The sequence below is a fragment of the Plectropomus leopardus genome, chromosome 7, assembly GCF_008729295.1.
Source record: "Plectropomus leopardus isolate mb chromosome 7, YSFRI_Pleo_2.0, whole genome shotgun sequence".
Classification (NCBI taxonomy): domain Eukaryota; kingdom Metazoa; phylum Chordata; class Actinopteri; order Perciformes; family Serranidae; genus Plectropomus; species Plectropomus leopardus.
Window position 1 is genome coordinate 689830 of NC_056469.1, and position 23537 is coordinate 713366.

Below are 23537 nucleotides of genomic sequence, written 5' to 3' on the forward strand. Positions count from 1 at the left end.
GTCACAATCCAAACAACTTGCCCTGATATCAAAAGGAGACTGCAGTAATTTTTGCATGTTAAATGTTTCATATACTCAGCCTGTGAAATGGTTTAAATAAATGTCTTGTGATGATGTCATAGTGATGTCAGCAGGATTACTTCAGCCTAGATTTTACAAATGTATAACAAAAGTCTCATTTATAAAATTAGAGTGTGGAGTTGGACAGACTTGATTATTTAGGAGGCATAAAGCCTGCCGGGTTGCAGTGTAGGATTCGGTGCAGTGGTGGAGGAAATATTCAGTTCCTTTGCTAAAGTAAAAGTACTAACACCACACTGTGAAAATAAAACTAAAGTAAGTAAAAGTAAAAAACCAAAAGTATGTGTGTGGGGGGGGATTATAAATGTTTATTGCAATAATTGCCAAAGTACTCAGTTAAAAAAAAGTCACACAAAAACTCTTTAAAAAACTGTTTTAAAAAAGAGGAGGGAAAATTTCGTAAATGTCTACAAAATAGTTGCCAATTAATTGTCTGCTCATCAGCTAATTGGTGAATCTACTAATCATTTTGGCTGTACTTGTATTGATTGATCATATTTACACTCTTCTTGTGTTTGTTCATGCAAAATCTTAATTTGTAAAATAACTAGAAACTAAAGCTTTCACATAAATGCAGTGAAGTAAAAGTATAAAGTGGGGTGAAAAGAAAAGACTCAAGAAAAATACAAATACCATAAATCTGTACTTAAGTACAGCACTTGAGTAAATGCAATAAGTTATATTCCACCACTGAGCCAGTGTTATTTAAATATATCAGTGCTGGTATGTTTCATATGAAGTGATTGGAGTAATCTCGTAAATGTTGCAAAAAATAAAATGTGAAAAAGTTAAGAAAAAGTCTCTTTACTGCTGACTGTTGAGTTTGTGTATGTTTTGGAAAAGATCCACACGCGCGCGCGCACACACACACGCACGCACGCACACACACACACACACACACACACACACACACACACACACACACACACCTCCTTCCTGTCATCACTGTGTTTGCCGTAGAGTGTGATGTGAACGGAAGCTGTGTGTGTGTCTCACAGAGGAGCAGCCTCTGGGAACAGCGCGCGCTCTTAGTGCATCTCGAGTTTCCCGCAGACGCAGAGAGGCGGAACCGGCCGAGACTATTTGTAGCGCTCAGGTGAGTCTGTCTGAGGTGTTCTGGCAAAAGGACAGAGGACATCACATTACTCACACTGGACGGCGTTCAGTCGCCTAGGACAGAGCGGGACCACAGCAGGTATGGAACATGTTGATCAAACTAAGTCTCGGAGCTTCTCATCGCTTTGTGCCGTTCACAGTGACCCTACGTGTCCAGGAGGAACAGCAGCCTGCTGCTTCTCACTGTTGACTCATTGTTCCATTCGTGTCTTTCACATGATCTCTAACCTCTGAAAGCTGAGCAAATTGGTGCGATTTCTTTTGAAAACACAGCTAAAAAAGCAACGAGCAACTTGGCAAGTAATGACCTTAATTTTGCAAGAAATAAGTAAAAGGTGACAATGAAATTGGGGAAATGTCCATGAAACTATAATCATAATATTTTTATATTTAAAATTAGGTTACAAAATATAATAATTGTATAAAATAAAAACATTTTTCCGCACTTGTTTAGGTCATTCTTTCTGTTTGGGGGGGGGGGCATGTATTGCGAAGTTAATGTTGCCTTCTACCCATGTTTGAATTTTGAATTGCTGTAGTATCAGTTATGAGGATGACGTGGGTAAAGGAGCGCATGTCCTTTTATTTTGCTTTAGCTATCATGGACTCAAATGATATCAAGACTTATGAACTGGTGCCACACAGAGGATTCAAGCTTATCAGTGGCATTCACGATCCAGATGATGTAGACCAGATATACAACCTGGAGATCAGAGACTCTGATGTGTTTGTCGTCACTTACCCAAAATCAGGTGAGAGCAAACTACAGATGGTTGGAAAGGGGGTGGCACAGTGGGACGGGTGCACTTGAGGTCAGTGTGATTCTTGGAGCTATGGGCCTAGAGGAAGGAACAGGCCTGATTAGTATGTTTACATAAATGTCCAGCTCTTTTTTGTGTTGCAAACTGATTTCAAGTGTGTATTGTAAAAGCAGTCAAAGAGGAAGTAGGATAGACAAAGCTGCACACAGAACAGGAGAGGTGTGCTCACACACACAGTTGACCTCATTGTGCACACAGAGTGTGGGGCTGAGGCCTGTCTGTTCTGTTTGACAGGGACCATCTGGATGCAGCAGATCCTGCTGCTCCTCGAAGCAAAGGGAGATCTGACCGCCATCAGTCAGAACGAAAACTACTCCAACGGTGATCTCGTCCCTTGGATTGAGCTGATTGGCAACAGAGAGACATTCATCACGGCGCCGTCACCCAGGCTGAGGGTCACACACCTGCAGCTCCACCTCATGCCTTCTGCTATTAGCCAGAGGAAGGGCAAGGTCAGCTCTGAGCACCTGCATGTCCCCTCCACACTGAACATGGCTCAAACTGTTGTCCTGGTCCCTCTGTTTAGTATTTATAAGGAGGAGGCAAACATGTAATACATGACTCATGACACACTATGATGTCACACTGAGGACATATAAGAACATTTTTAGGTCTTTATTATGGTAATTCTTAACAATTCTAACTTCTCCTATAAAGACATATTTGACATGATTACAGCTGTTTTGCTGTATCATCATATCATATCATATCATATGGGCAGGCACATGTAAATATTTTTGGTAAATTAATTAACCATTTGAAACCTGGCGTGACGTCATTTTTCTTGTGCTGCTTTGAGACTCCTTTCATAAGTACTCAAACATCAGATTGGGGCCTATCAATGCATATTTTGACTGATCGAGACTGGCTACATTTACTTCTTAGAGTGATTCGATCCTTTGTTTTATGTCAGCTGACAGATGTTTTTGCTTTCATGCGGAGAAACTCTGAGCCTTTGTCAACTCTCCTCCACTCAGCGTTACTGTGTCTCTCCTCTCTGCTGAACCTCTTGCTGCAAAACATCACAGACCATAAACAAAAACCGAGTATTTATGTTATTTAGTTATCAGCACTTGGTTCATATCAGCTCAGCGTGAGTCTCGCATTTTGCTTTTAGCTTCAGCGCGTAGTGTTTCTCCGCACTGCTCAGACGAGTTAAGAGAATAGACTGTAAACCACCGCAAAAGAAGTGCAGACAATGAAAATAAACACTCAACAGACTGTTCAAAATAAACGCTCAACAGATCATTTAGGTTACTGAGACAGGCTGCTGGAGCAACAAACACTGGATTCTTAAAGGGGCAGAGACATTCTCTCAAGACAGTGATGAGGCCAACAAGATTAAAAGGAGGGTTTGTCAATTTATACTTTATTTAGAAAAAAAAATAGGAATTTAAAAAACAAAACCATCAAGAAACAGCTTGGATGCAGGTATTTTAAAATAATTTTAAAGAAGCCATCTTAAATTGTGCATTGTGTATCTGTATTATCTAGGAAAACAAAAGTGGGACTCAGTATCAGCAGATACTCAATATTAAATGACTCAGATCAAGATCAGGGGCAATGTGAATGGGACATCCCTATATACAATGCAGTATTTTCATGAACAACAACATCAATCATCACTTCTGAGCCTCTCTCAGTGTGTTATATACAGCACAGTTACACACTGATACACTGATAATATAGAGCTGATCCTACATTGCCTGAGCCTTTTATAGCTTTACAATCCAATACGGTGTTTTAAAGTTAGTCAGTCCCCGGTAAACAGTATGGAGTGGTAAACTGTTGATGTCCTGGCTGGTCCTCTTTAGGTGATCTATGTCGCAAGAAATCCCAAAGATGTTCTTGTGTCTTACTTCCACTTCCATAAGCTTGCAAACATGTTGGAAACTCCAAGGGATTTTGATGACTTCTTTGAGAAATTCATGAGCGGAGACGGTAAGTTCTCTTTTGTTATTTACCTAATAGTGGGCCTCATGTAGCAACATTCTCTTAAATTTCTCTTTTTGTCTCTTAATTTTCTGGTAAGAGAAAATATAAGTTACCTCCAGATGCGCCAAAATCTCTGAACCACCGAAATTTGCTGTTACCCATGTGGGCTCTATGATGAATCCCACTTGATCGTAACTTACCTGTTAGCACAGGTAACGTCCCCTAAACACTATATAAGGGCAGATTTTGCGCCGCATGCAACGACTCTGGCCATGGCCGGCTCTACCCAGTTCGGTGCCATAGGCGCCCTAACCCTGACCCGCACCTCCGCACCCAATAACGACACATCACGTGCTCACACATAATTAGGAACATGTCACTGTTTATTTATTTATAATGTTAATATATATATATATGTTTTTCTAGACAGAAAGCACTAAGTGAGGGCGTCAGTGGGCATACAAAATTATTATTTTATGATTATTTTCCCTCGAGGGCAAGGGAGACTGGCGGCGTGGCGGCGCCCCTCCAGCAGATGGCGCCCTAGGCGACCGCCTATATCGCCTATGCCAAGAGCCGGCCCTGACTCAGGCACATGAACAAGACTGGAGAGATGACACCAAAAAAGGCTGTAAGCAGAAGAACTTCTGCAGGAGTGAAACTGATATAATGTTAGATAAACTTACACAAAGTAAATGTGATTTCAGGAGGATGCATTTAAGTACACATGCAAAAAGGTTTAAACAAACTTAATATTAAAAAAATGATTAAAACAGTTTAAAGAAAAAGCAGCAATGCCTCATACATACAGTATGTATGAGATCCGGAACCATTTTTGCATGAAAAATGACTTACATGAAAATTGTTTCAGCTGCACTTCTGTATTTTCATATTTTTTGTGTGGAAAAATACTAATTTGTGAAGTAGTTATCTAATAAAAGTAGTGGAGTAAAAAGTACAATATTCCCTCTGAAGTTTAGTGGGGAAGAAGTGGTAAGTGGCATGAGATTTAGATTATGAAGTAACCTCGGATTGGTACTTAAGTACAGTACTTGAGTAGATGTACTTGATTACAGTTCAGCTCTGGTCAGCAAGGGATGCACAGTAACTGAAATTACAGTAATTGGGATCAACAGACTGAGTATACTTGTATCCCTTTATCCCATAAATTTAATAATCCAGTCATTATAACTCCCGTAAAACATAATCTAAATTTGATTAAATGATATTAAATTATGTCATTTTTAAAATGCTCCTCAAATATAAAACTTATTTTTCCTTGCGTTGGACAACTATTTATGGCCTTTGAAAGGGGGATGTTCTGTGCTCCAGACCACTCATAAAAAATTCTCTTACCCAAGAGAAAAGCAAAAATAAGAAAACACTGGTGACTCCCAAAAAATCAGTGGCTACTAACAAAATAAGAACAAATCCTGGATACGAGCAAAAATGAGAGAAAATGTGTTCGTATATAGTTTCTTGCATGAGGCCCCATGTTTGTAGATAGAATGTTGCTGTTGGCATTTTCTCAGCTGTGCCGTATGGCACTAACAGTGTGCATTATTCATTGCAGTGTATGGGGGCAGATGGTTTGATCATATTAAGACTTGGTACTCACATAAGGAAGACATGAACATTCTGTTCATCACGTATGAAGAGATGATTCAGGTAGGAGCTGAAATATTTTCCGTATGTCTGTAAGCTGTCATAAGAAGTATCAGTCTGAAAATAGTTTTGAAACTACATCATTAGTGCTTTAATACTGCTGCATTTTTGTCCAGGACCTGCAGTCAGCAGTGGAGAGGATATCCTTGTTCCTGGGGAAAGAGCTGACTGATGAGCAACTGGCTGATGTGGTGAAACACAGCACCTTCAACAGCATGAGAAAGATCCCTCAAGCCAACTACGAGCTGGTACCAAGTGAGCTGCTCAGCCACCACAAGGGAAGATTCATGAGGAAAGGTAAAAGCATTTACTGCTTCAGTTAATCCAGGAACTCAGCACCTAGGCTCAAACTTAACGTATCAATCGATCAAACTTTATTTATATAGCACTTTTCATACAAAAAACATTGTAGCACAAAGTGCTTTACAAACAGACAGATTAACCTGAAATAAAAGAAAAATACAACCCACCACCCCACCATCCACCCCCACTCCCATCCTGCACAAGGTTAAAACATTAATCTGCATCTACATTAATAAACTAGGTAACAACAGGCATTAACAACTGAGGAAACGCTATCTCAGATGAGGAAACACTGGAGGTATGATGGAAGAATAAGAATAACAATAAAAAGAGAGTATAAAGCTAATACAAAATAAATAAAGATAATTAATTTAAAAAATGAGTGAATAAATAACTATATAAATAAATAAAATGTTATACTAGTATAAAGAATAAGAGTAAATAAGTTAACAAGAGGTAAAATATAATTAAAACAATAACTAAATAAGTTAACAGGGAGTAAAATAGGAATAAAACAATAAATAAGTTAACAAGAGGTAAAATATTGTTCTTGTAAACTAACAAGGAACGTCTTGAGATTACTTTTAAAAACATGAACATTATGTGCTGCACTCAGGTCCTCCAGGATTTAATATCTTAAATGCAGTTAAAAAGGGTATCAATCGGTCCTGTGTCATCAGGAGACACGGCAATGTAGAGTTGCGTGTCATCTGCACAGCTATGGAAGTGTATGCCATGCCTCCTGATGACACTTCAAAGGTAGCATATAAATATTAAAAAGTGTAGGACCTAAAATCAAACTCTGGGGGACACCAAATTTCAAATCATAAAGCCTGGAAGAGCAGTGACCCATGTTTACACAAAATGTTCTGTCAGTGTGATATGATTCAAACCAGTTAAAAACAGTACCAGAGATGCCAATCAGGTTATGCAGTCTGTTTAAAAGAATGTTGTGATCTACCGTGTCAAAGGCTGCACTCAGGTCCAGTAAAACTGAAACCAAGAGCATTTTCCTGTCCATGTTTGACCTGAGGTAATTTACAATTTTGACTAGAGCTGTCTCTGTACTGTAATTCTTCCTAAAACCAGATTGAAAAGTTTCACTGACATTGTTTGTGTTGATAAAATCATTTAACTGATTAAAAACAATTTATTGTTAAATCTTGCTCACAAATTTAAGGTTGGATACAAGCCTGTAAATATCAGGAGTTGATGTATCCAAATTGTTTCTATTCAGCAGAGGTTTGACAATGGCAGTCTTAAAAGCAGTGGGGAAAACACCTGTCTGATGTGAATAATTTATTATGTTAAGAAGATCGTGAGTAAAAAAGCCATATAATTTTTTTTAAAAGAGATGTTGGGATAGGATCTAAAAGGCAGGTTGCTGATCTTAGTTGGGAGAGAACTTTGTCAAGCATTTCAGCATCAACCAGGACAAACTTCTCCAGTGTTTGCGAAAATGATTCCCAAAAGATAAAATTTGTTTGCTGACAGTGGGAGAGGTTTGATCCAATAAAATCTATTTTATTTCTGAAGTGGACTGCAAGATCATCAGGGTTTATATATGATCGATGGCTGAAAAAAGGACTTTTGGATTATTTTGATTTTCGTTGATTAGTTTTGAGAAATGAGCCCTTCTTGCTTTCTTCATCCCATTGTTATACATATTTATTTGCTGTTTAAAGATTTGAAAGTTTATTGCAAATTTGTTCTTCCTCCACGTTCTCTCTGCTTTTCGACAGTTTCTTTTTAAGTTTCTGCTTCCTGCTTCGCTTCAGTGCAGACGCTCTTCTTGCTTGCTCTCTACTACGCTTTTATTTTTCCTAGTTTTTTCCTTTTTTTTCCCTTCTTGTCACAAACTCCAACATATTTAAGGAGGTTTCCTACAACAATTAAGTAATTTGGAGGATAATCTTTGCCGTTTTTGCATTGGGATTATCTACTCTTCATGTTGATTCAGAACAGAACTGCAGCTCTGTCTATGTGTGAGTGAAAGAGGCAGTGAAACACACACTGGACACTATACAAGTTAACTCTGTACACTTGAAGCTGGAAGAGGAGTTTTCCTGCCCCGCTGGTTGCAAACTGGGACCTTTGAGTACCGCTTATTTTAAAGCCGTTCACTCCGAGCTTCAAGATGCCTCCACTATCTGCAGACGACTACGCCAAACTTCTACAGAAAATTGACACCACCTTACCCCTGCCTCAAATCAGTGGACAGGAGCTAGCTAACACACGGCTAACGAGCACAGACAAAGCTACCGCGAAACAGGTAGGCTCTGTTCTGTTTAATAAATCTACAAGTAGTAGTCCTCCCTGGAACCACCTTGGAGCAAAGCCAAAGAACAAATCATTTCCCTGGGTAATGGGAGGACATTTAACAGGCAGAGCACAGCGAGCTGAGGTGTGTGATGAGACCGGCTGGCCTGCACTCCCTCCCAGGCAAAGTGCCTCCTCAACCCCCGCACCTGGAAGGACACAGCTGTGGAAAACTGTAGAAGGGCGGATGAGCAACAAACCTCCGAAACAATCAAGCATTGAGCTGCGGAACAGATACGCTCCACTGATGAAGGACCCTGAATTTCCGTCAGACTGTCCATCCTCAGTCAGCGGGGTAAGGACTGATAGCATGTCGAACAGTAAAAGGCTACAGGGAAAGCTAAAGCCTGGGCCTCAAACTTTGATTGTGGGTGACAATGCTATTAGAGACTTACAGAGGGTGTGCAGTAAAAACACCAAAGTGATCTGCTTCCCCAAGGATGTGGTCTCCAACATGACAGAAAGGATTCTGAGTATTGTGGCTGAACACCCAACTGTGAGGAACATCATAATACACGTAGGGTGGAATGATGTTGCTAAACAACAGTCTGAAGTGTTAAAACAGGACTTCACCGAGCTGTTGAAAACAGTGAGCTCTGTGAAAGCAGATGTGTTTATCAGCGGACCTATACCACCGGTCAGATATGCAGAGGAGAGATTCAGCAGGCTGCGGGCTCTAAGTAAGTGGCTTTCTACTGCATGCACTGCCTATCCAGTAAATTTTATTGAACATTTCCACATCTTTTGTGAGCGAAGACACCTTTTCAAAGGGAATGGACTTTTCTTGAACAAGCCGGGAGTAAAATTGTTGGCCGCTAATCTATTTTACTTCCTGCGTCACCGAGCCAGCCAGGATGAAAGACAAAACAAGGCAGATTAAAAACCCAGAGGGAGAGCAACAGTCACCCCCACCCAAGGAGTGCTCTGAGCCAAAGAGGCGTCAGAGTGAAGAAGAGGAGGGGTCTCCACAAGCCTCCATCCCCCTTTACAACCACAGCACCTTCGACGGTCCACCTGCCTCACCCCCTGAAACACCCACCAGGGGCCTCATGTACAAAGACTTGCGTGGATTTCCTACTGAAACATGGCGTACACTCAAATCCAGAAAACGTCGTACGCACAAAAAAATCCTGATGCATGAATCTGGGCGCACGCATGAATCCAAGCACATTCCCTTTGTACATCCCAATCAGCGTGGAATTGAGCGCACATGTTGGAGTACCCGACCACTCCCTGTCCACGCCCCCATTTAAATACGCAAATCATATTTAAATAAGCCCTGCACCTGAGATTCCCCTCTCTGCACGATCAGAAAATAAGAAACAAAAGATGAGTAAGACGGGATTTTAAGCTTCCATTCATTAAGTTTATACACTTACACGGAACACACACTATTGTTGCAAATTAGTGCAGAAGTGCGCCGGGGAGAAGGTGAGGCAGATAAGTCTTTACGCACACTTTACGCACGGGGTTATTAACATGAGTACGTTGCGCACAGTGACAAATAGGGGCTTGTTAGAAAGATCTGAAACTGTAGTTTAACCAGCAAAACACAGCAAGTCACTAACTCTAACCGCTGTAATGATGCGGTGAAGACGGGATATGATTTGGGGGCGCACATGCTCAATGCGCATCACAGGGACTAATATTAGGACAATTACACGACAAATTTATTTACCAAGAAGCCACCCATCGCGCACAGTGCCAGCTTGTAGTCTGTTCCCAACCATGCTGTTACTCAGAATGCGTGAATCGTGCGTTGAACCAGGCCACCTCGCCACAATGTTGGTTAACTGCATTTGCGCATCACATATGATCTGTACATTGATGGAATGAAAGTGTTTCCTGTTCACGTATACAAATTCATCATGTGACGGCGCTTTTATAGCAATGTGTGTGCAGTCGATAGCTCCGATTACATTAGGAAAACCGGCTCTCGCTGCAAATTGCGCTTTAATGTTGACCTGTTCAGCTGCATGGTATGGGAATTTGATATATCTGGCTGACATGCGGATAATTCCGTCCCATACGGCTGGCATGGCTCGGCTGAGGGTCGACCGGCACAGTCCCGATCGGTCGGCCAGCTCCCTCTGGAATGCCCCGGTTGCCAGGAACCCCAGTGTGGTCAGCACCTGTATGGGCACAGGCAGCGCATGGCTCCTGGCTGTGTTGCGCTCCAAGGCCGGCCGCAGCTCTGCGCACAGTTCCACGAGGATTGCCCTCGGGAACCTAAAGCGGCTGATGAGCCAGTCGTCATCGTGTGCCAGTACATCGTCTCTGTCTCGAAACACACGCTCTCTTCTAATTGCACCATTTGCAATGTCCTCTAATGCTGCTAAAGCTGCCATTGTTTTCAGCGGTACTTTTTGCACCACTTTGCGCACGCTTTTATATCCACTCATGTAATTGGAGACACGTATGTTTGTGTGTGTGTGTGTTAATTGTTCACTGGTGTTAATTGTTCATGTGTCTCTGATGTGCACATCATTAAGTCATCATTCAGAGGACGGATTGGTTACACGTGTTTATTTTATGTTTCCCAGGATCACCTCTGAGTGTCGCCAAAGTATCAACGGCTGTAGAAACGTGCGTACGCCAGCTATGAAGTTGGCGTGAGGCACCGCACATTTCCACGGTCATTTCACTCTTGATACATCTGAACTTTGCCGTGAGAAAGAGCGTACGCCACGTTTTTGTGCGTACGCACCCTTTGTACATGAGGCCCCAGGTCTCTCTCCTCCTTACCCTCCCTCTCTCCCTCCTCACCCCACCTGGAGTTCACTGACCAGATGAAGGAGCTGGTCAATGCTGGACTAAGATGTACCCCCCGTCCCTCTCCTATCTTCTCTCCTATAAGCACACCACGTCGACCACCACCACCTCCAACACAGGCTCCAAAGACTCGTCGCCCAGCCCCCCCACCCCCCGCCCCTCCGAGGAAACATCCTGTACTGTCTCCTCAACCCGACAAGGATGATAAGGCTGCCTGTGTTACAAGCACAAACTGATGTGTTCTGGGTCCAGGCTGCAGGATTACCAGCAGTCATGAGTCGTCCCAGGCCAAGCCGGGGCCCTGTATGCTATCAGTTTACAAAATTCCTGTCTTGATTAGTCATAGAAGAACAAAGGTCAATGTGCTGAGAAACTGGGAGCACAAAAGTAACGGCACTAGATTATTAAACTTAAAAAGCATTCCCTGTGAATCACAGTCTGTCCCAACAATTATAGAGGATGTTCCTACAACACTAAGACTTGCTTTATTGAACATCAGATCGTTGGCTGGAAAAACATTTTTAATCAATGATTTTATCACAGAACACAACCTCGATTTTATGTTTTTAACTGAAACTTGGTTGGATCAAAACAACAGCACAGCTGTTCTCGTTGAGTCAACCCCTCCCAACTACAGTTTTATTAGTGAGGCCAGAGTGAATCGGAGAGGAGGTGGAGTGGCAGTTTTATTCAAAAACTCTTTCCAATTTAAAAAATTATCTTTCAGTAATTTTTCTACTTTTGAATATGTGGCTCTTCAGCTGAAGTCCTCCCCTCGAGCCATATTAGTAAATGTCTACAGGCCACCTAAATACTGTGCAGACTTTTTCGTTGATTTTAATGAACTGCTGTCGATAATCTGTATTGAATATGACTGTATAATCATTGTTGGTGATTTTAACATTCATGTTGACAGCCCCCAGGACAGAGGGGCTAAAGAACTGTACTGTACTCTTGACAGCTTTGGGCTGAGTCAACATGTGTCAAAATCCACACATAACAGGGGGCACACTCTGGACCTGCTTATCTCCAAGGGTCTAAACATACACAAGGTTGTTGTGAGTGATGTGGCCCTGTCTGATCACTGTTGTGTTTTCTTTGAGAGCTCTATCTCTGTGCACAGGAGTAATCAGAAAGAATTTATCAAGAAGCGATGCATTACCGAAAACACCAGTGAAATGTTTAATGTACTTTTTTCTTCTACAGCAACCCTGCCTTGTGGTTCAGTCAATGAGCTAGTGTACAACCTTAATTCTAAAATGTTAAATGTGATAGATGCCATCGCTCCAATTAAGTTGAAGGTTGTCTCTAGCAAGAAAAGATCTCCATGGAGAAATGCCATGGCAGTGAAAAATGACACTTATAATCTACAGCTGAGGAATGCAAGGCAGTCTTTCTTCTCAAACATTATCACCAGAAACAAAAATAATGCTCGAGCACTGTTTTCTACTGTTGAGAGACTAACAAACCCCCCTGTATCAATAGCACCTGAACTTCACTCTGCCAGGGCCTGTAATAACTTTGCTTTTTTCTTTAGAGAGAAAATTAAGAATATTAGACAGGCTGTGAATTCTTCAACACCAGGTTCAGGATCTGTGCTGTGTCTGTCTAAAAACCATTTAAACACCATGACGCAGTTTAATCCAATCAATGAAAAAAATCTGGAGGACATTCTACACCAACTGAGCTCTTCCCACTGCTGTCTGGATGTCTTACCCACAGATTTTTTCAAAAAAGTTTCACACGTCATGGTATCTGATCTCTTACAGATTGTAAACATGTCTCTAAGTTCAGGAGTCTTCCCACAGACCCTGAAAACAGCTGTTATTAAGCCCCTCTTAAAAAAGAACAATCTAGAAAAGACCTCAATGAACAATTACAGGCCGATATCAAATCTTCCTTTTTTAGGTAAAATCGGCTGTAAAAAAGGCTGTGTTCCAACAGCTAAATTACTTCTTAACAGTCAACAGCTGCTTTAACGTCTTTCAGTCAGGTTTTAGACCACATCACAGCACTGAGACAGCTCTGGTCAAAGTATTTAATGACATTCGCTTAAACACAGATCATGGCAGATCTTCAGTTTTAGTGTTATTGGACTCAGTGCTGCATTCGACACAGTCGACCATGATATATTACTTGATCGACTAGAAAATTGGGTGGGACTATCTGGCACAGCTCTTGATTGGTGTGCATCCTACTTAAAGGGCAGGGATTATTTTGTGTCAATAGGTAACTTTAGATCTAAGCAGACCAAAATTACATGTGGAGTCCCCCAAGGCTCCATCCTGGGGCCTCTTCTGTTCAACATCTACATGCTTCCACTTGCTCAGATCATAGAAAAAAACAAAATAGATTACCATAACTATGCTGATGACACCCAGCTCTACATTTCAATGTCCCCAGGTGACCATAGCCCCATACAAGCACTGGGTAAATGTATGGAGCAAATGTCTGAATGGATGTGCCATAATTTTCTTCAGTTAAACAGAGAAAAAACTGAGGTAGTTGTTTTTGGACCCAAGGAGGAACGTCTTAAAATCAGCATGCAGCTCCAGTCACTTCAGTTAAAAACCTCAGACCAGGCCAGGAATCTGGGTGTTGTCATGGATTCAGACCTGAATTTTAAAAAACACATACAAACAATTACAAAGCCAGCTTACTATCACCTCAAGAATATTTCTAGGATTAAAGGTCTGATGTCGCAGCAGGACCTTGAAAAACTTGTCCATGCATTTATCTTTAGTCGAGTTGACTACTGTAACAGTATCTTCTCTGGTCTGCCTAAAAAGTCAATCAGACAATTGCAGCTGATCCAGAACGCTGCTGCTCGAGTCCTTACTAAGACCAAGAGAGTGGACCACATCACTCCAGTTCTGAGGTCTCTACACTGGCTCCCTGTCTCTCACAGAATAGACTTTAAAATTCTCTTGCTAGCATATAAAGCACTGAATGGTTTAGGCCCAAAATACATCAAAGACCTTCTAGTCCAGTATGAACCATCAAGACCACTCAGGTCATCTGGTGCAGGTCTGCTCTGTGTTCCAAAAGTCAGAACTAAACATGGAGAATCAGCATTCAGTTTCTATGCTCCGTATATCTGGAACAAACTACCAGAAAATATCAGGTCTGCTGAGAGTCTGAGTTCTTTTAAGTCAAGGTTAAAGACTCACCTGTTCACTGCTGCCTTTGACTAAAAGGCTTTTTACTTCTTAAATTTTATATTTTACTTTGAAACTCTGCACTGCAACTCTTATTTCAATATATGTGTTTTTATATTTTTGGGTTTTATCTGTTGTTTTCCCACTTGCTTTTTTTTAAATCACCTTTTACATGCTTCTTTTCTAATGTTTTAAATGTGTTTCCTTTCCCCCTGTTGTTGTATTTCAATGTTCTGTGTGAAGCACCTTGAATTGCCTTGTTGCTGAAACGTGCTATACAAATAAACTTGCCTTGCCTTGCCTTGCCTTGCCTTGCCTAATCATTTCTGTGTTTCTCCAGGGAGGAGTTGGTTTTGTAAGTTTTTTAAGCTTAAGTTCCACTGTGTCGAGCACTGACCTGTGTCTACTGTTAAAACTGTTGACAATAACATCACTGGAGGAAGGTAAAATGTCAGGAGGAAGAAAACGTACAATATCAATAAAACTTGCAGCCACTTCAGTTGTGGGATAGCATTTCCTGACAGTACATTCTGGAATTACCTGTTATTTATAAAACCTCTACATTAAAAAAGACACAGAAATGGTAACAGAGGAGGTACTTGCTCAGTTTGATTGATTGTCCAAAATGCGTGGGCAAATAGTCCAAACATTGAAGAGCAATGTTTTTCAAAGCAGAAGTGCAAGGAATTCAGAATTTCACAATCAACAATCCATAATATCATCAAAAGATTCAGAGAGTCCAGAGAAATCTGCACATAAGGGGCAAAGCTGAAAAGCAATATTGAATGGTTGTGACTACAAATACAAGTTCATGCAAAGTGGAAGCCAGATATCAACAACATCCAGAAACCTGGCTAACTTCTCTGAACCCAAGCTCATCTGAGATGAACTGGCACAAAATGAAAAAGTATGCTGTGGTCTTATGAGTCCACATTTCAAATTGTTTTTGGAGATCATGGACATCGTGTCCTAAAAGGAAAAGAACCATCAAGATTGTTACCAGCTCAAAGTTCAAAGCCAGCAGCTGTGATGGTATTGGGGGGTGTTAGGGCCCATGGCATCATGGGTAACTTCTCATCTGTGAAGGCACCGTGGCTGCTGAAAGGTACACACAGGTTTTGGAGCAGTATATGCTGCCATCCAGACAGAGTCTTTTTCAGGGACGTCCCCACATCATTTTGGACTAAAGCAGTTGGAGCTAATATGGCTTAAAGTAAAAAGGGAATAATTTGAAAAACATGTACTTTATTCCAGAAAACTGCTGGATTGCACTGAATGTCCACACTAATGATACATCATGTTCCTTCTCCTTTTATGTGCTGTGAACATAAGGCACCGTCGGTGACTGGAAGAATCACTTCACCGTGGCCCAGAACAAGACGTTTGACGAGGTCTTCCACAAAGAGATGGAGGACTTTCCTCTGTTTTTTATTTGGGACAGAAGAGATACCGAATGAGCAGTTGACTAAACAAGAAGACAGTTGCAGCTTCATGACCACTACTTTCCACTACTGTCTTTGTACATGTGAGCCTCTGATGCCATTTGTTAACCAATGAACAAATGAAGGGATTATTTTCTTCTTTTCACAGAAACGCCTTTTTATTTGAAACCAAAACAGGATGTGACTTAAAAGTAAATATTTTCCATGAGGCCAGTCTTCATTTGCTGTGTTTTGACACTGTCCAGTGACATATGCTGACCAGCAGGTTCCATCCAGCCATGTTCTCAACTGATGCCACCCATCTGTGTCTCATGCTGCGACACAGCGTGTTATACAGCCACAAAAGGTGGCTTTTTGAGTTGGGATGTTTTGTTGAAATCACTGTAAAAGCAGCGGTATTTGAAGACTTTGGAATGAGGATGGGTTGTGGTTTGAGAAGGACAGCTTACTTTAGTTTATCTGAAGGTAGTAAATGAGATGCGAAAGTAGTATTATGTTCCTCTATGGCTGCTAAATATAATATGACGGTATTAACAGTTACAGAAAAATATGAAAACAATGGTAAAGATACTTCCCTTTTATGTCAATTTTCATAGATACATGAGTTAAACTGGACTTGAGTCCCATGACTTGGAATAGTAGCAGACTTGAGTGACAAAAATAGAAAAAGACCTGCAACGCAGGGTGGGTTTCCATTACAGATTTGCACAAAAATTAAGCAATATTTTAGAGATATTTCCGAAAAAACAATTGTGAGATGACTGCATTTCCATTGAGTGATGTTTTGTGACTTTTCTCACAATGTTATGCCACTTCTCCTCTGGCAATAACATTCCAAGAAGCATGGTGATGGATATTCAAAACATTAGCAGCTTTACTTCTATTGCAGCTACCACACTAGCCGTCATTATTTCCAATCCAAGGCCACATAGGCGTGTTATGGAGCCATAATGGAAAGGCAAGCCCCTTATACGTGGGATCAGCCACATATGAGGGATTTCTTGGAGGTGATAGTCCACAATTTCACAGAAGAATTGTGGATTTAAAACTTCGAGATGATCCGCTCAACTTTTGAAGACTTATGTGATGCAATAACACCTCTTGTAGCGCCTGCTGCATCAGGAGGGAGCCAGTCCCTACTGACAAGCACATAGCTATGGCATCATATGGCCTAGAAAAGCCAGAAAAGTGTTTCCATTGCAGTTTTGCGAAATATAGCTTTACCAAATTTCTTTAAATACCGCCTCATGGGTGCGTCAAAACTTTTTTGCAACAAATGGGAGTTTTTTTCAAAATTGATGTGTTTCCATTAAGTGTATTTTATATTCTCAATTTCAATTTGAGGTTAATGGACACCCACCTACAGACTGCAACATGACACATAGAGTGGTGAAGGGATGACGTATTTTTGTAGGCCAACTAGGAAGTAAGCATCGCACTGTTTCCAAGGTTAGTCAAAAACCTTATGGGATTTTTGAATGGGGTTTTGGTTGTTGCCAAAAATAAGCTCTGTGGCGAACGCAAGTTTATGAGACTTACACTATTTGTACAGTGTGATAATCTTCACAGATGAACATCACTTTTGTGTGTTTTGAAGAGTAAATGAAATCGCCAGAAGCAATAAGCTATTGTTAGGCAATACATGAACTACATTGCGGTCGCACATATTAAACGTCACCATTACAAACACTGTAAAAACATGTTAAAACACAATCGAAAAGGTCGAGAGCGACTCTGTAAAGCTGTAAAGGCGGATAAGTAGGTTTAATGAATTTCTGTGTCCATCCAGGTGATGATGTATAATGTCCCCGACAAATACTGTACTCCCATTTAGCCACTTGTTAGCAACCGCCTTTTTTAAGACGAGTAAAACCTTAAAAGTTCAAAAATCGATTTAAGGGGACTTATTTCATGTTGCAGAACAAAACATCTCAAGATCTTAAGTCCGTATTAACCACAGACCTTATTTAAGGCTTTTTACCGAAAACCCATTCAGAAGGGAGAAACCCATTCATTTAAGAAGAGGGAACCGGAAGTGCTAAAAGGCTAACAGACTTCTGCGTTTTAGGACTCATTACTTCACCACTCTATTCAGCTCAGAAATAACATATGGTTGCAGCTGTGTCACAGGAGGAACATACTGAAACATCCAGAATTTGAAATATTAGAACTGAGATGAAAGAATTACTGTTAATAAATTTATTTCTGTAATTTTTGCATCTTGTGTTACCTTTTTTTTAGAGGAACACTTCACTCACAGGGGCTCGCTGGCGAGTGTCTGGTGGCTGGGCCTTTGCCCATGGGGCTGAGTGTGAAGCGGTCAGGTTGAGGGTCAGCACCTCCGGGTGGAGAGTTGCTGCCCTAAACGAAGAAGTTCAAGTATCTCGGGGTCTTGTGTTAGATGGACAGGCAGTTTTGTGCGGGGTCTGCAGTAATGCGAAAGTTGCATCGGACTGTTGTGGTAAAGAAGGAGCTGAGCCAGAAGGCAAAGCTCTTTATTTACCGGTCCATCTATGCCCCAGCCCTCACCTATGGTGATGAGCTCAGGGTAGTGACCGAAAGAATGAGATCGCGGATACAAGCGGCCGAAATAAGTTTCCTCCGCATGGTGGCTTGGCACAGAGGTAGAGAGATAGGCTAAGGAGTTTGGACATCAGGGAGGAGCTCGGAGTAAAGCCACTGTTCCTTAGTGTCGAAAGGGGCCAGTTGAGGTTGTTCGCTCATCTGATCAGAATGCCTCCTGGACACGTCCAACTGGAGGTGTTCCGGGCATGTCCAACTGGTAGGAGACCCTTGGCAGACACAGAACGGGGGTTTACATATCTTGGCCTGGGAACACCTTGGAGTCCCCCAGGAGGAGCTGGAAAGCATTGCAGGGGAGAGGGATGTTTGGAATGCTCTACTCTGCCTGTTGCCCCCGCGACCTGGCCTCAGATAAGCAGACGACAATGGATGGATGAATGGATGTTTAAGTTGGCAATGGAGAAGGTGGAAATGTATCAATGTGAATAAGGTTGGTCATTATTGTTTTGTTTACTTTGCTGTATATGTGGGGGGTTTGTACATTTGGGGAAGAGTGCATAAATGTTTTTATGTATTTGTTCTTCATAGAAGGTAGAAGGTAGATTTATTAGTCATTTTTAAACCAAGTTTAAAAAATTAAATTACAATTTGATCTTTCTACATCGTTGGAGTTGAGGGATGATTAAAATCACCAGCTGCTATAAAAAAAAAAATCCATCTGGTTGCTCGGGCATGCTGCTGCTGATGGCATCACACAATTCCTGATCTTCTATTGCTGAGTGAGCCTCAATCACATCTCATCCATTTTATTCTCCTGCAACCAGACATTAACCAGAAGAAGGCTTGGTAGACGAATAGCTCTGGGTCCAAGTCGGGTCAGCCTCACCTTGATGCTGGCTCTCTTCCCTCTCTTTGTCCAGCATTTTTGGTTTTGTTTCTCCCCTCTGGTCTGACTGGCCACTTGGCGTATGCTGTTGGTGGGGATTCTCTCGCAGTCTGCTGCATTTTGTCCAAACCCCACACAACTTTTCCAGATGTTAAGTGCTTCTCTATCGTTGAAAAGTCGTGCTTCAGCAGAAGGGGCCATTGAGTCAAAAAATAGAAAAATCATCATTGCAAAGTGGATATGTGAATCTTTATATGGATGTGTGCAGGCATGTCTATACATATATACAGCATATGTGCACAAGAGGCACATTAATAAGTGATATTCCTATTACTATTAATATCTGAGTAAGATAGTCTATTTTGTAGTTATTAATTTTCACATATACCTATACTATATGTTTTTTTTTTGTTTGTTTGTTTGTTTTGGTCAATCTTTACATTACATGACTTTGACATCACAGGTCATCCTAAGCCAGCTGGGGTGGGGAGGTGAGGGTTACACAGTAGGTCACAGTAGGTTTTAGTTTTCCTTTTGCAGTTTCAATACCCACAAAAATTATAAACCATATGGGCACACATGGATGAGATGCAGCTATGTTGATATAATTTATTATTAGTACTCCTCAAAGAAACTAAATAAAAATTTGACCATAAAAAATTATATTGCACAAGCTATGTGAGGGTTGTAAACTGATGTTTTGATATTAATATTGTTTGTTTAACTTGGACCCCAGTCAGTCAATATGTTACTTGTTGGTTATTCTTCACAAATTAGACAGATGACAGCATGAGTGATTGATATAAATCCATTAGTGGGTGAAATATCCCTTTATATACCTCATATTAAATTTTGTGGAAGATGCATAATAAGTTGTTAAGGACTGAAAACAAAAAACTGTTTAAGATATTTTTGAAGTCTATCTAATTGTGTTTTATGCCTGGTGTCTTTCATTCTGCAGTGTATTGACTATCGTTCAGCAGTGCACCTGTCATCGGTGATTTAATCTGGTGTGGTGACATATAACTGTAGCCTTTCACAGTTTATCAAAAGTGAAATCTTGCGTTGTAGCCAAACATAGGGCAAAGTCACAACTTAACAGTTGACTAAATACATCTACTAAAATAATGCATTTTAAACTGCACTAATCAATATTTTTAGGTACAATGGATGTATTACTACTTCTGTAGTTGTACTTTGTGTGTGTGTGTGTGTGTGTGTGTGTAGTGTGTATTTGTTTTACCCCACCTCTTTTTTCTGACAGCTTATAGCTAAAAGACTCGATCAAGATGAACTGCACCTAACCTGGAAAGTGGACCAAAGCAGGCGGCAGCAACAGGGGGCAGTGGCAAAAAAGTGGCAGTCTGGTTGGACGGTTCACAGCAGCCTTCTGTCTGTACAGGAAGTCACAGAAACACTCACATCCTAGAGTTAGTTAGATCTGATTACCGTTTATTAAAATGTTATCAGACCCAAATATCATTTGTTCATAGTCTCCAGTTGTATTAATTATGACACATAAGCCATTTTAATGCTCATCTGTGATTTCTGTTCAGCATCATAGTTTGATATAAAGTAGTCAAGTCAAGTCAAGTCAGTTTTACTTTTAGAGCCCATTATCACAAAACATGGTTTGCCTCAGAGGGCTTTGCAGTGTACGGCATCCCTCTGCCCTTAGACCCTCACATTACCCAAGGAAAAACTCCTGAAAAAGAACCCCTGTAACGGGGGGGGGGGGGGACCTCAGGAAGAGTGGCAGAGGATGATGAGGGATTCCTCTTCCAGGACGGACAGACATGCAATAGATGTCGTAAATAACAAATGAAGTAAAATTGTGGCAAAAAGGAAAGAGAAAGGGAGAGGGGGAGAGAGGCACAGCAATAATGGAAACAGACGCATGTCATAATACAATAACGATAGGTGTGAAATTATCAAATGCACACTATGATGATATTGTGGGTGTTGATAAGAGTCTCATGCATATATTGATATGGTGGTGTCCAAAGGCATGATCACAGCATCGATGCAACCAGGACCAAGAGCACGATCAGAGCGAGCAGAGGATACAGTATCAGTGCAGCCACAGCATTAGCACATCCAAAGGCAGTGTCACAGCGCCAGCAGAGATATCACAACGATCAAGCACAGCCAGGGTTGCAGCCAGGATCCAGGAAAGCTAGTAAACAAGGGAGCAGGAATGCTCCGGAGAGGCAACGGGATTAGAGTAGTGCAGTTCAACAGAACCAAGGTGGTGAACAGTAAAAAGGATAAGCACTCAATGAGGATCCGAGAGTCACTGATCAGCAATTACGACTCAAATATGAATGCCAGAGAGCAGTAATAGAAAAGAAAGAAAGAGAGAGGAAGCAGAGCCAGAGTGGCAGGTCTGAATGGACTCAAAACCACCCACACCGGATCAGGCCGAAAGCTCTGCCACCTCTCCCTCCTCCCCATCACACGGATGGGGATTTCAACTGAGCACAAGAAACAGGAGCCTGACCTTTTACAGCTATGTAAGTAAGGAGGAGGATTTTAAATTCAATCCTGGATTTTACAGGGAGCCAGTGCAACAAAGCTAAAACAGGGGAAATATGGTCCCTTTTCTTGGTTCCCGTTAGAACATGTGCAGCAGCGTTCTGCACCAGTTGGAGCGACCTAAGTGATTTGTTGGGGCAACGGAATAATAGGGAGTTACAGTAATCCAGCCTAGAGGTGACAAATGCATGTACTAATTTAATTTTTTAAGTAAGATTTAAACCAGGTTAGTGCTGTTCCTTTAAGGCCAATTAACTGTTCCATTCTGTGCAGCAAGATTTGATGGTCAATGGTGTCAAAAGCCGCACTGAGATCTAAAAAGATTAAAACAGAGACTAGACCTGAATCAGAAGCAATCGATAAGTCGTTGTTAATTATTACCAGTGCCGTCTCTGTACTATGATGAAGTCTAAAGCCTGACTGAAAGTCCTCGAATAAACTATTATCTTCGAAAAAGTCACAGAGTTGATGAGCAACCACTTTCTCAAGGATTTTAGAAATAAAGGGGAGATTAGATATCCTCTATAGTTAGCTAAAATCTCAGGATCGAGAGTGGGCTTCTTTAGAAGAGGTTTAATGACAGCTACTTTAAAGGACTGTGGTACGTAGCCCGTTAATAAAGACGCATTGATTATATCAAATAAAGAATTATCCAATAAGGGTAAAGCTTCCTTAAGTAGCTTAGTTGGGATGGGGTCTAGCAGGCATGTTGATGGCTTAGATGCAGAAATCAAAGTAGAGAGTTGGCAGAGGTCAATGGGGGAAAAATGGTAGTAGTCATAGTTTCATATAAATCAGCCTAGTACACCTGTCCCCCTCAACCACAGAATGAAACTAAACATTAACCCTGGGTCATCCAAACTCCTTTAAAAGGCAGCCAGATTAGATAATATGAAATACCTGAAGGCCAGCTGTTTCTCACATCATACAGGTTATTAAAAAATACATACAAAGATGATGTGAGGGTCTAAGGGCAGAGGGATATCATATGCTGTAAAGCCCTCTGACTCAAACAATGTTTTGTGATAATGGGCTTTATAAATAAAACTGACTTGACTTGAAATAACACAAACACAACTGGTCATCTTCCATCAAAAAAGTAACGGCTAGTCACGGTAACAACTAACATTGGTAACAAATAATGGCTTGTCTCTGGTAACAACTTGTCACGGCTCCTGAAAAGGGCAAAAGGGCAGGCAGCAACCCTCGCTGTTGACATAATGCTTCTTTGCTGCGGCCATGTCGGCTACCTAACAGCAAATATCTGGTGTTGGATAACCACTAATTTGCTTGTTTACCGTCTGTTTATAGAAACAAAGTGAGTCTGATATAGACAGGGCTTCAAATCTGTACAGATGCTAATTTAAGCATCCCACTTACCACAAGTCTCTGCGTTACTAAATATTTCAGTAATTCAAACAGTCCAATGTTAATATGCAATAGATTATGTATAGTTAATGATGTGATATGAATAAATTTAGTCTGTGTGATCAGACAAAAACAAAATATCTCTAATTCAACAAAAATGAGGAGTTTATATAAAATGTCATATAAATGAGTCAACATCTGAACCAATCATCCGTTAGATCAGGTGAGAGCCAGGCATTTCCCATCATGCCCTGGGTGTAGCGGTTATTAATAACTACGTTAAAATTTGGATTTTGCACTCGTTAAAGTAAAAGGGACACCATTCTCCATTCAGGAGAAAATTAAATCTTAAATTTTGATAGTGTTAAGACATGTCATTACTTTAATCAATCTCATAGTCTGTACCGTTTATTCTGTATACATTGATCTTGTTTCTCTCATGAAATAATACCCACAGACAACGACTTGGCGATAAATGAGGATAATTTATTTAGACTAATAAAATGAAGAGTAAATAGATGAAATAATATGACATATAAAAAGACAGAGAATACATAAAAGGGAACCTACGTGATGTATGTTCAGGTGATGTAAATAATTAATTATGGATGAT

The 23537-nt window shown here is 41.0% G+C and overlaps 1 protein-coding gene across 2 annotated transcripts; it reads left to right on the forward strand.

The window, feature by feature from the left end:
• The first annotated feature begins 1086 nt into the window (after window positions 1-1086).
• LOC121945736 (amine sulfotransferase-like) lies at window positions 1087-15759 on the forward strand. Of its 2 annotated transcripts, none has more exons than XM_042490046.1 (7): window positions 1087-1276; window positions 1794-1949; window positions 2253-2470; window positions 3833-3959; window positions 5527-5621; window positions 5735-5915; window positions 15503-15759. In XM_042490046.1, the coding sequence occupies exons 2-7, from the start codon at window positions 1799-1801 to the stop codon at window positions 15625-15627; spliced, it is 897 nt and encodes a 298-aa protein (XP_042345980.1). In that variant the 5' UTR covers window positions 1087-1276; window positions 1794-1798; the 3' UTR covers window positions 15628-15759. The 2 variants fall into 2 exon arrangements, with proteins under 2 accessions (XP_042345980.1, XP_042345981.1); XM_042490047.1 differs by lacking the exon at window positions 15503-15759 and adding an exon at window positions 10784-12136.
• The last annotated feature ends 7778 nt before the right edge of the window (window positions 15760-23537 follow it).

What these genes read in the sequence shown, in the direction of transcription:
- LOC121945736 (XM_042490046.1), top strand. Translation starts at nt 1,799, where the DNA reads ATGGACTCAAATGATATCAAGACTTATGAACTGGTGCCACACAGAGGA. An exon ending in CGTATGAAGAGATGATTCAG is followed by an intron (nt 5,622 to 5,734) that starts GTAGGAGCTGAA and finishes ATTTTTGTCCAG; the next exon opens with GACCTGCAGTCAGCAGTGGA. An exon ending in GGGAAGATTCATGAGGAAAG is followed by an intron (nt 5,916 to 15,502) that starts GTAAAAGCATTT and finishes TGTGAACATAAG; the next exon opens with GCACCGTCGGTGACTGGAAG.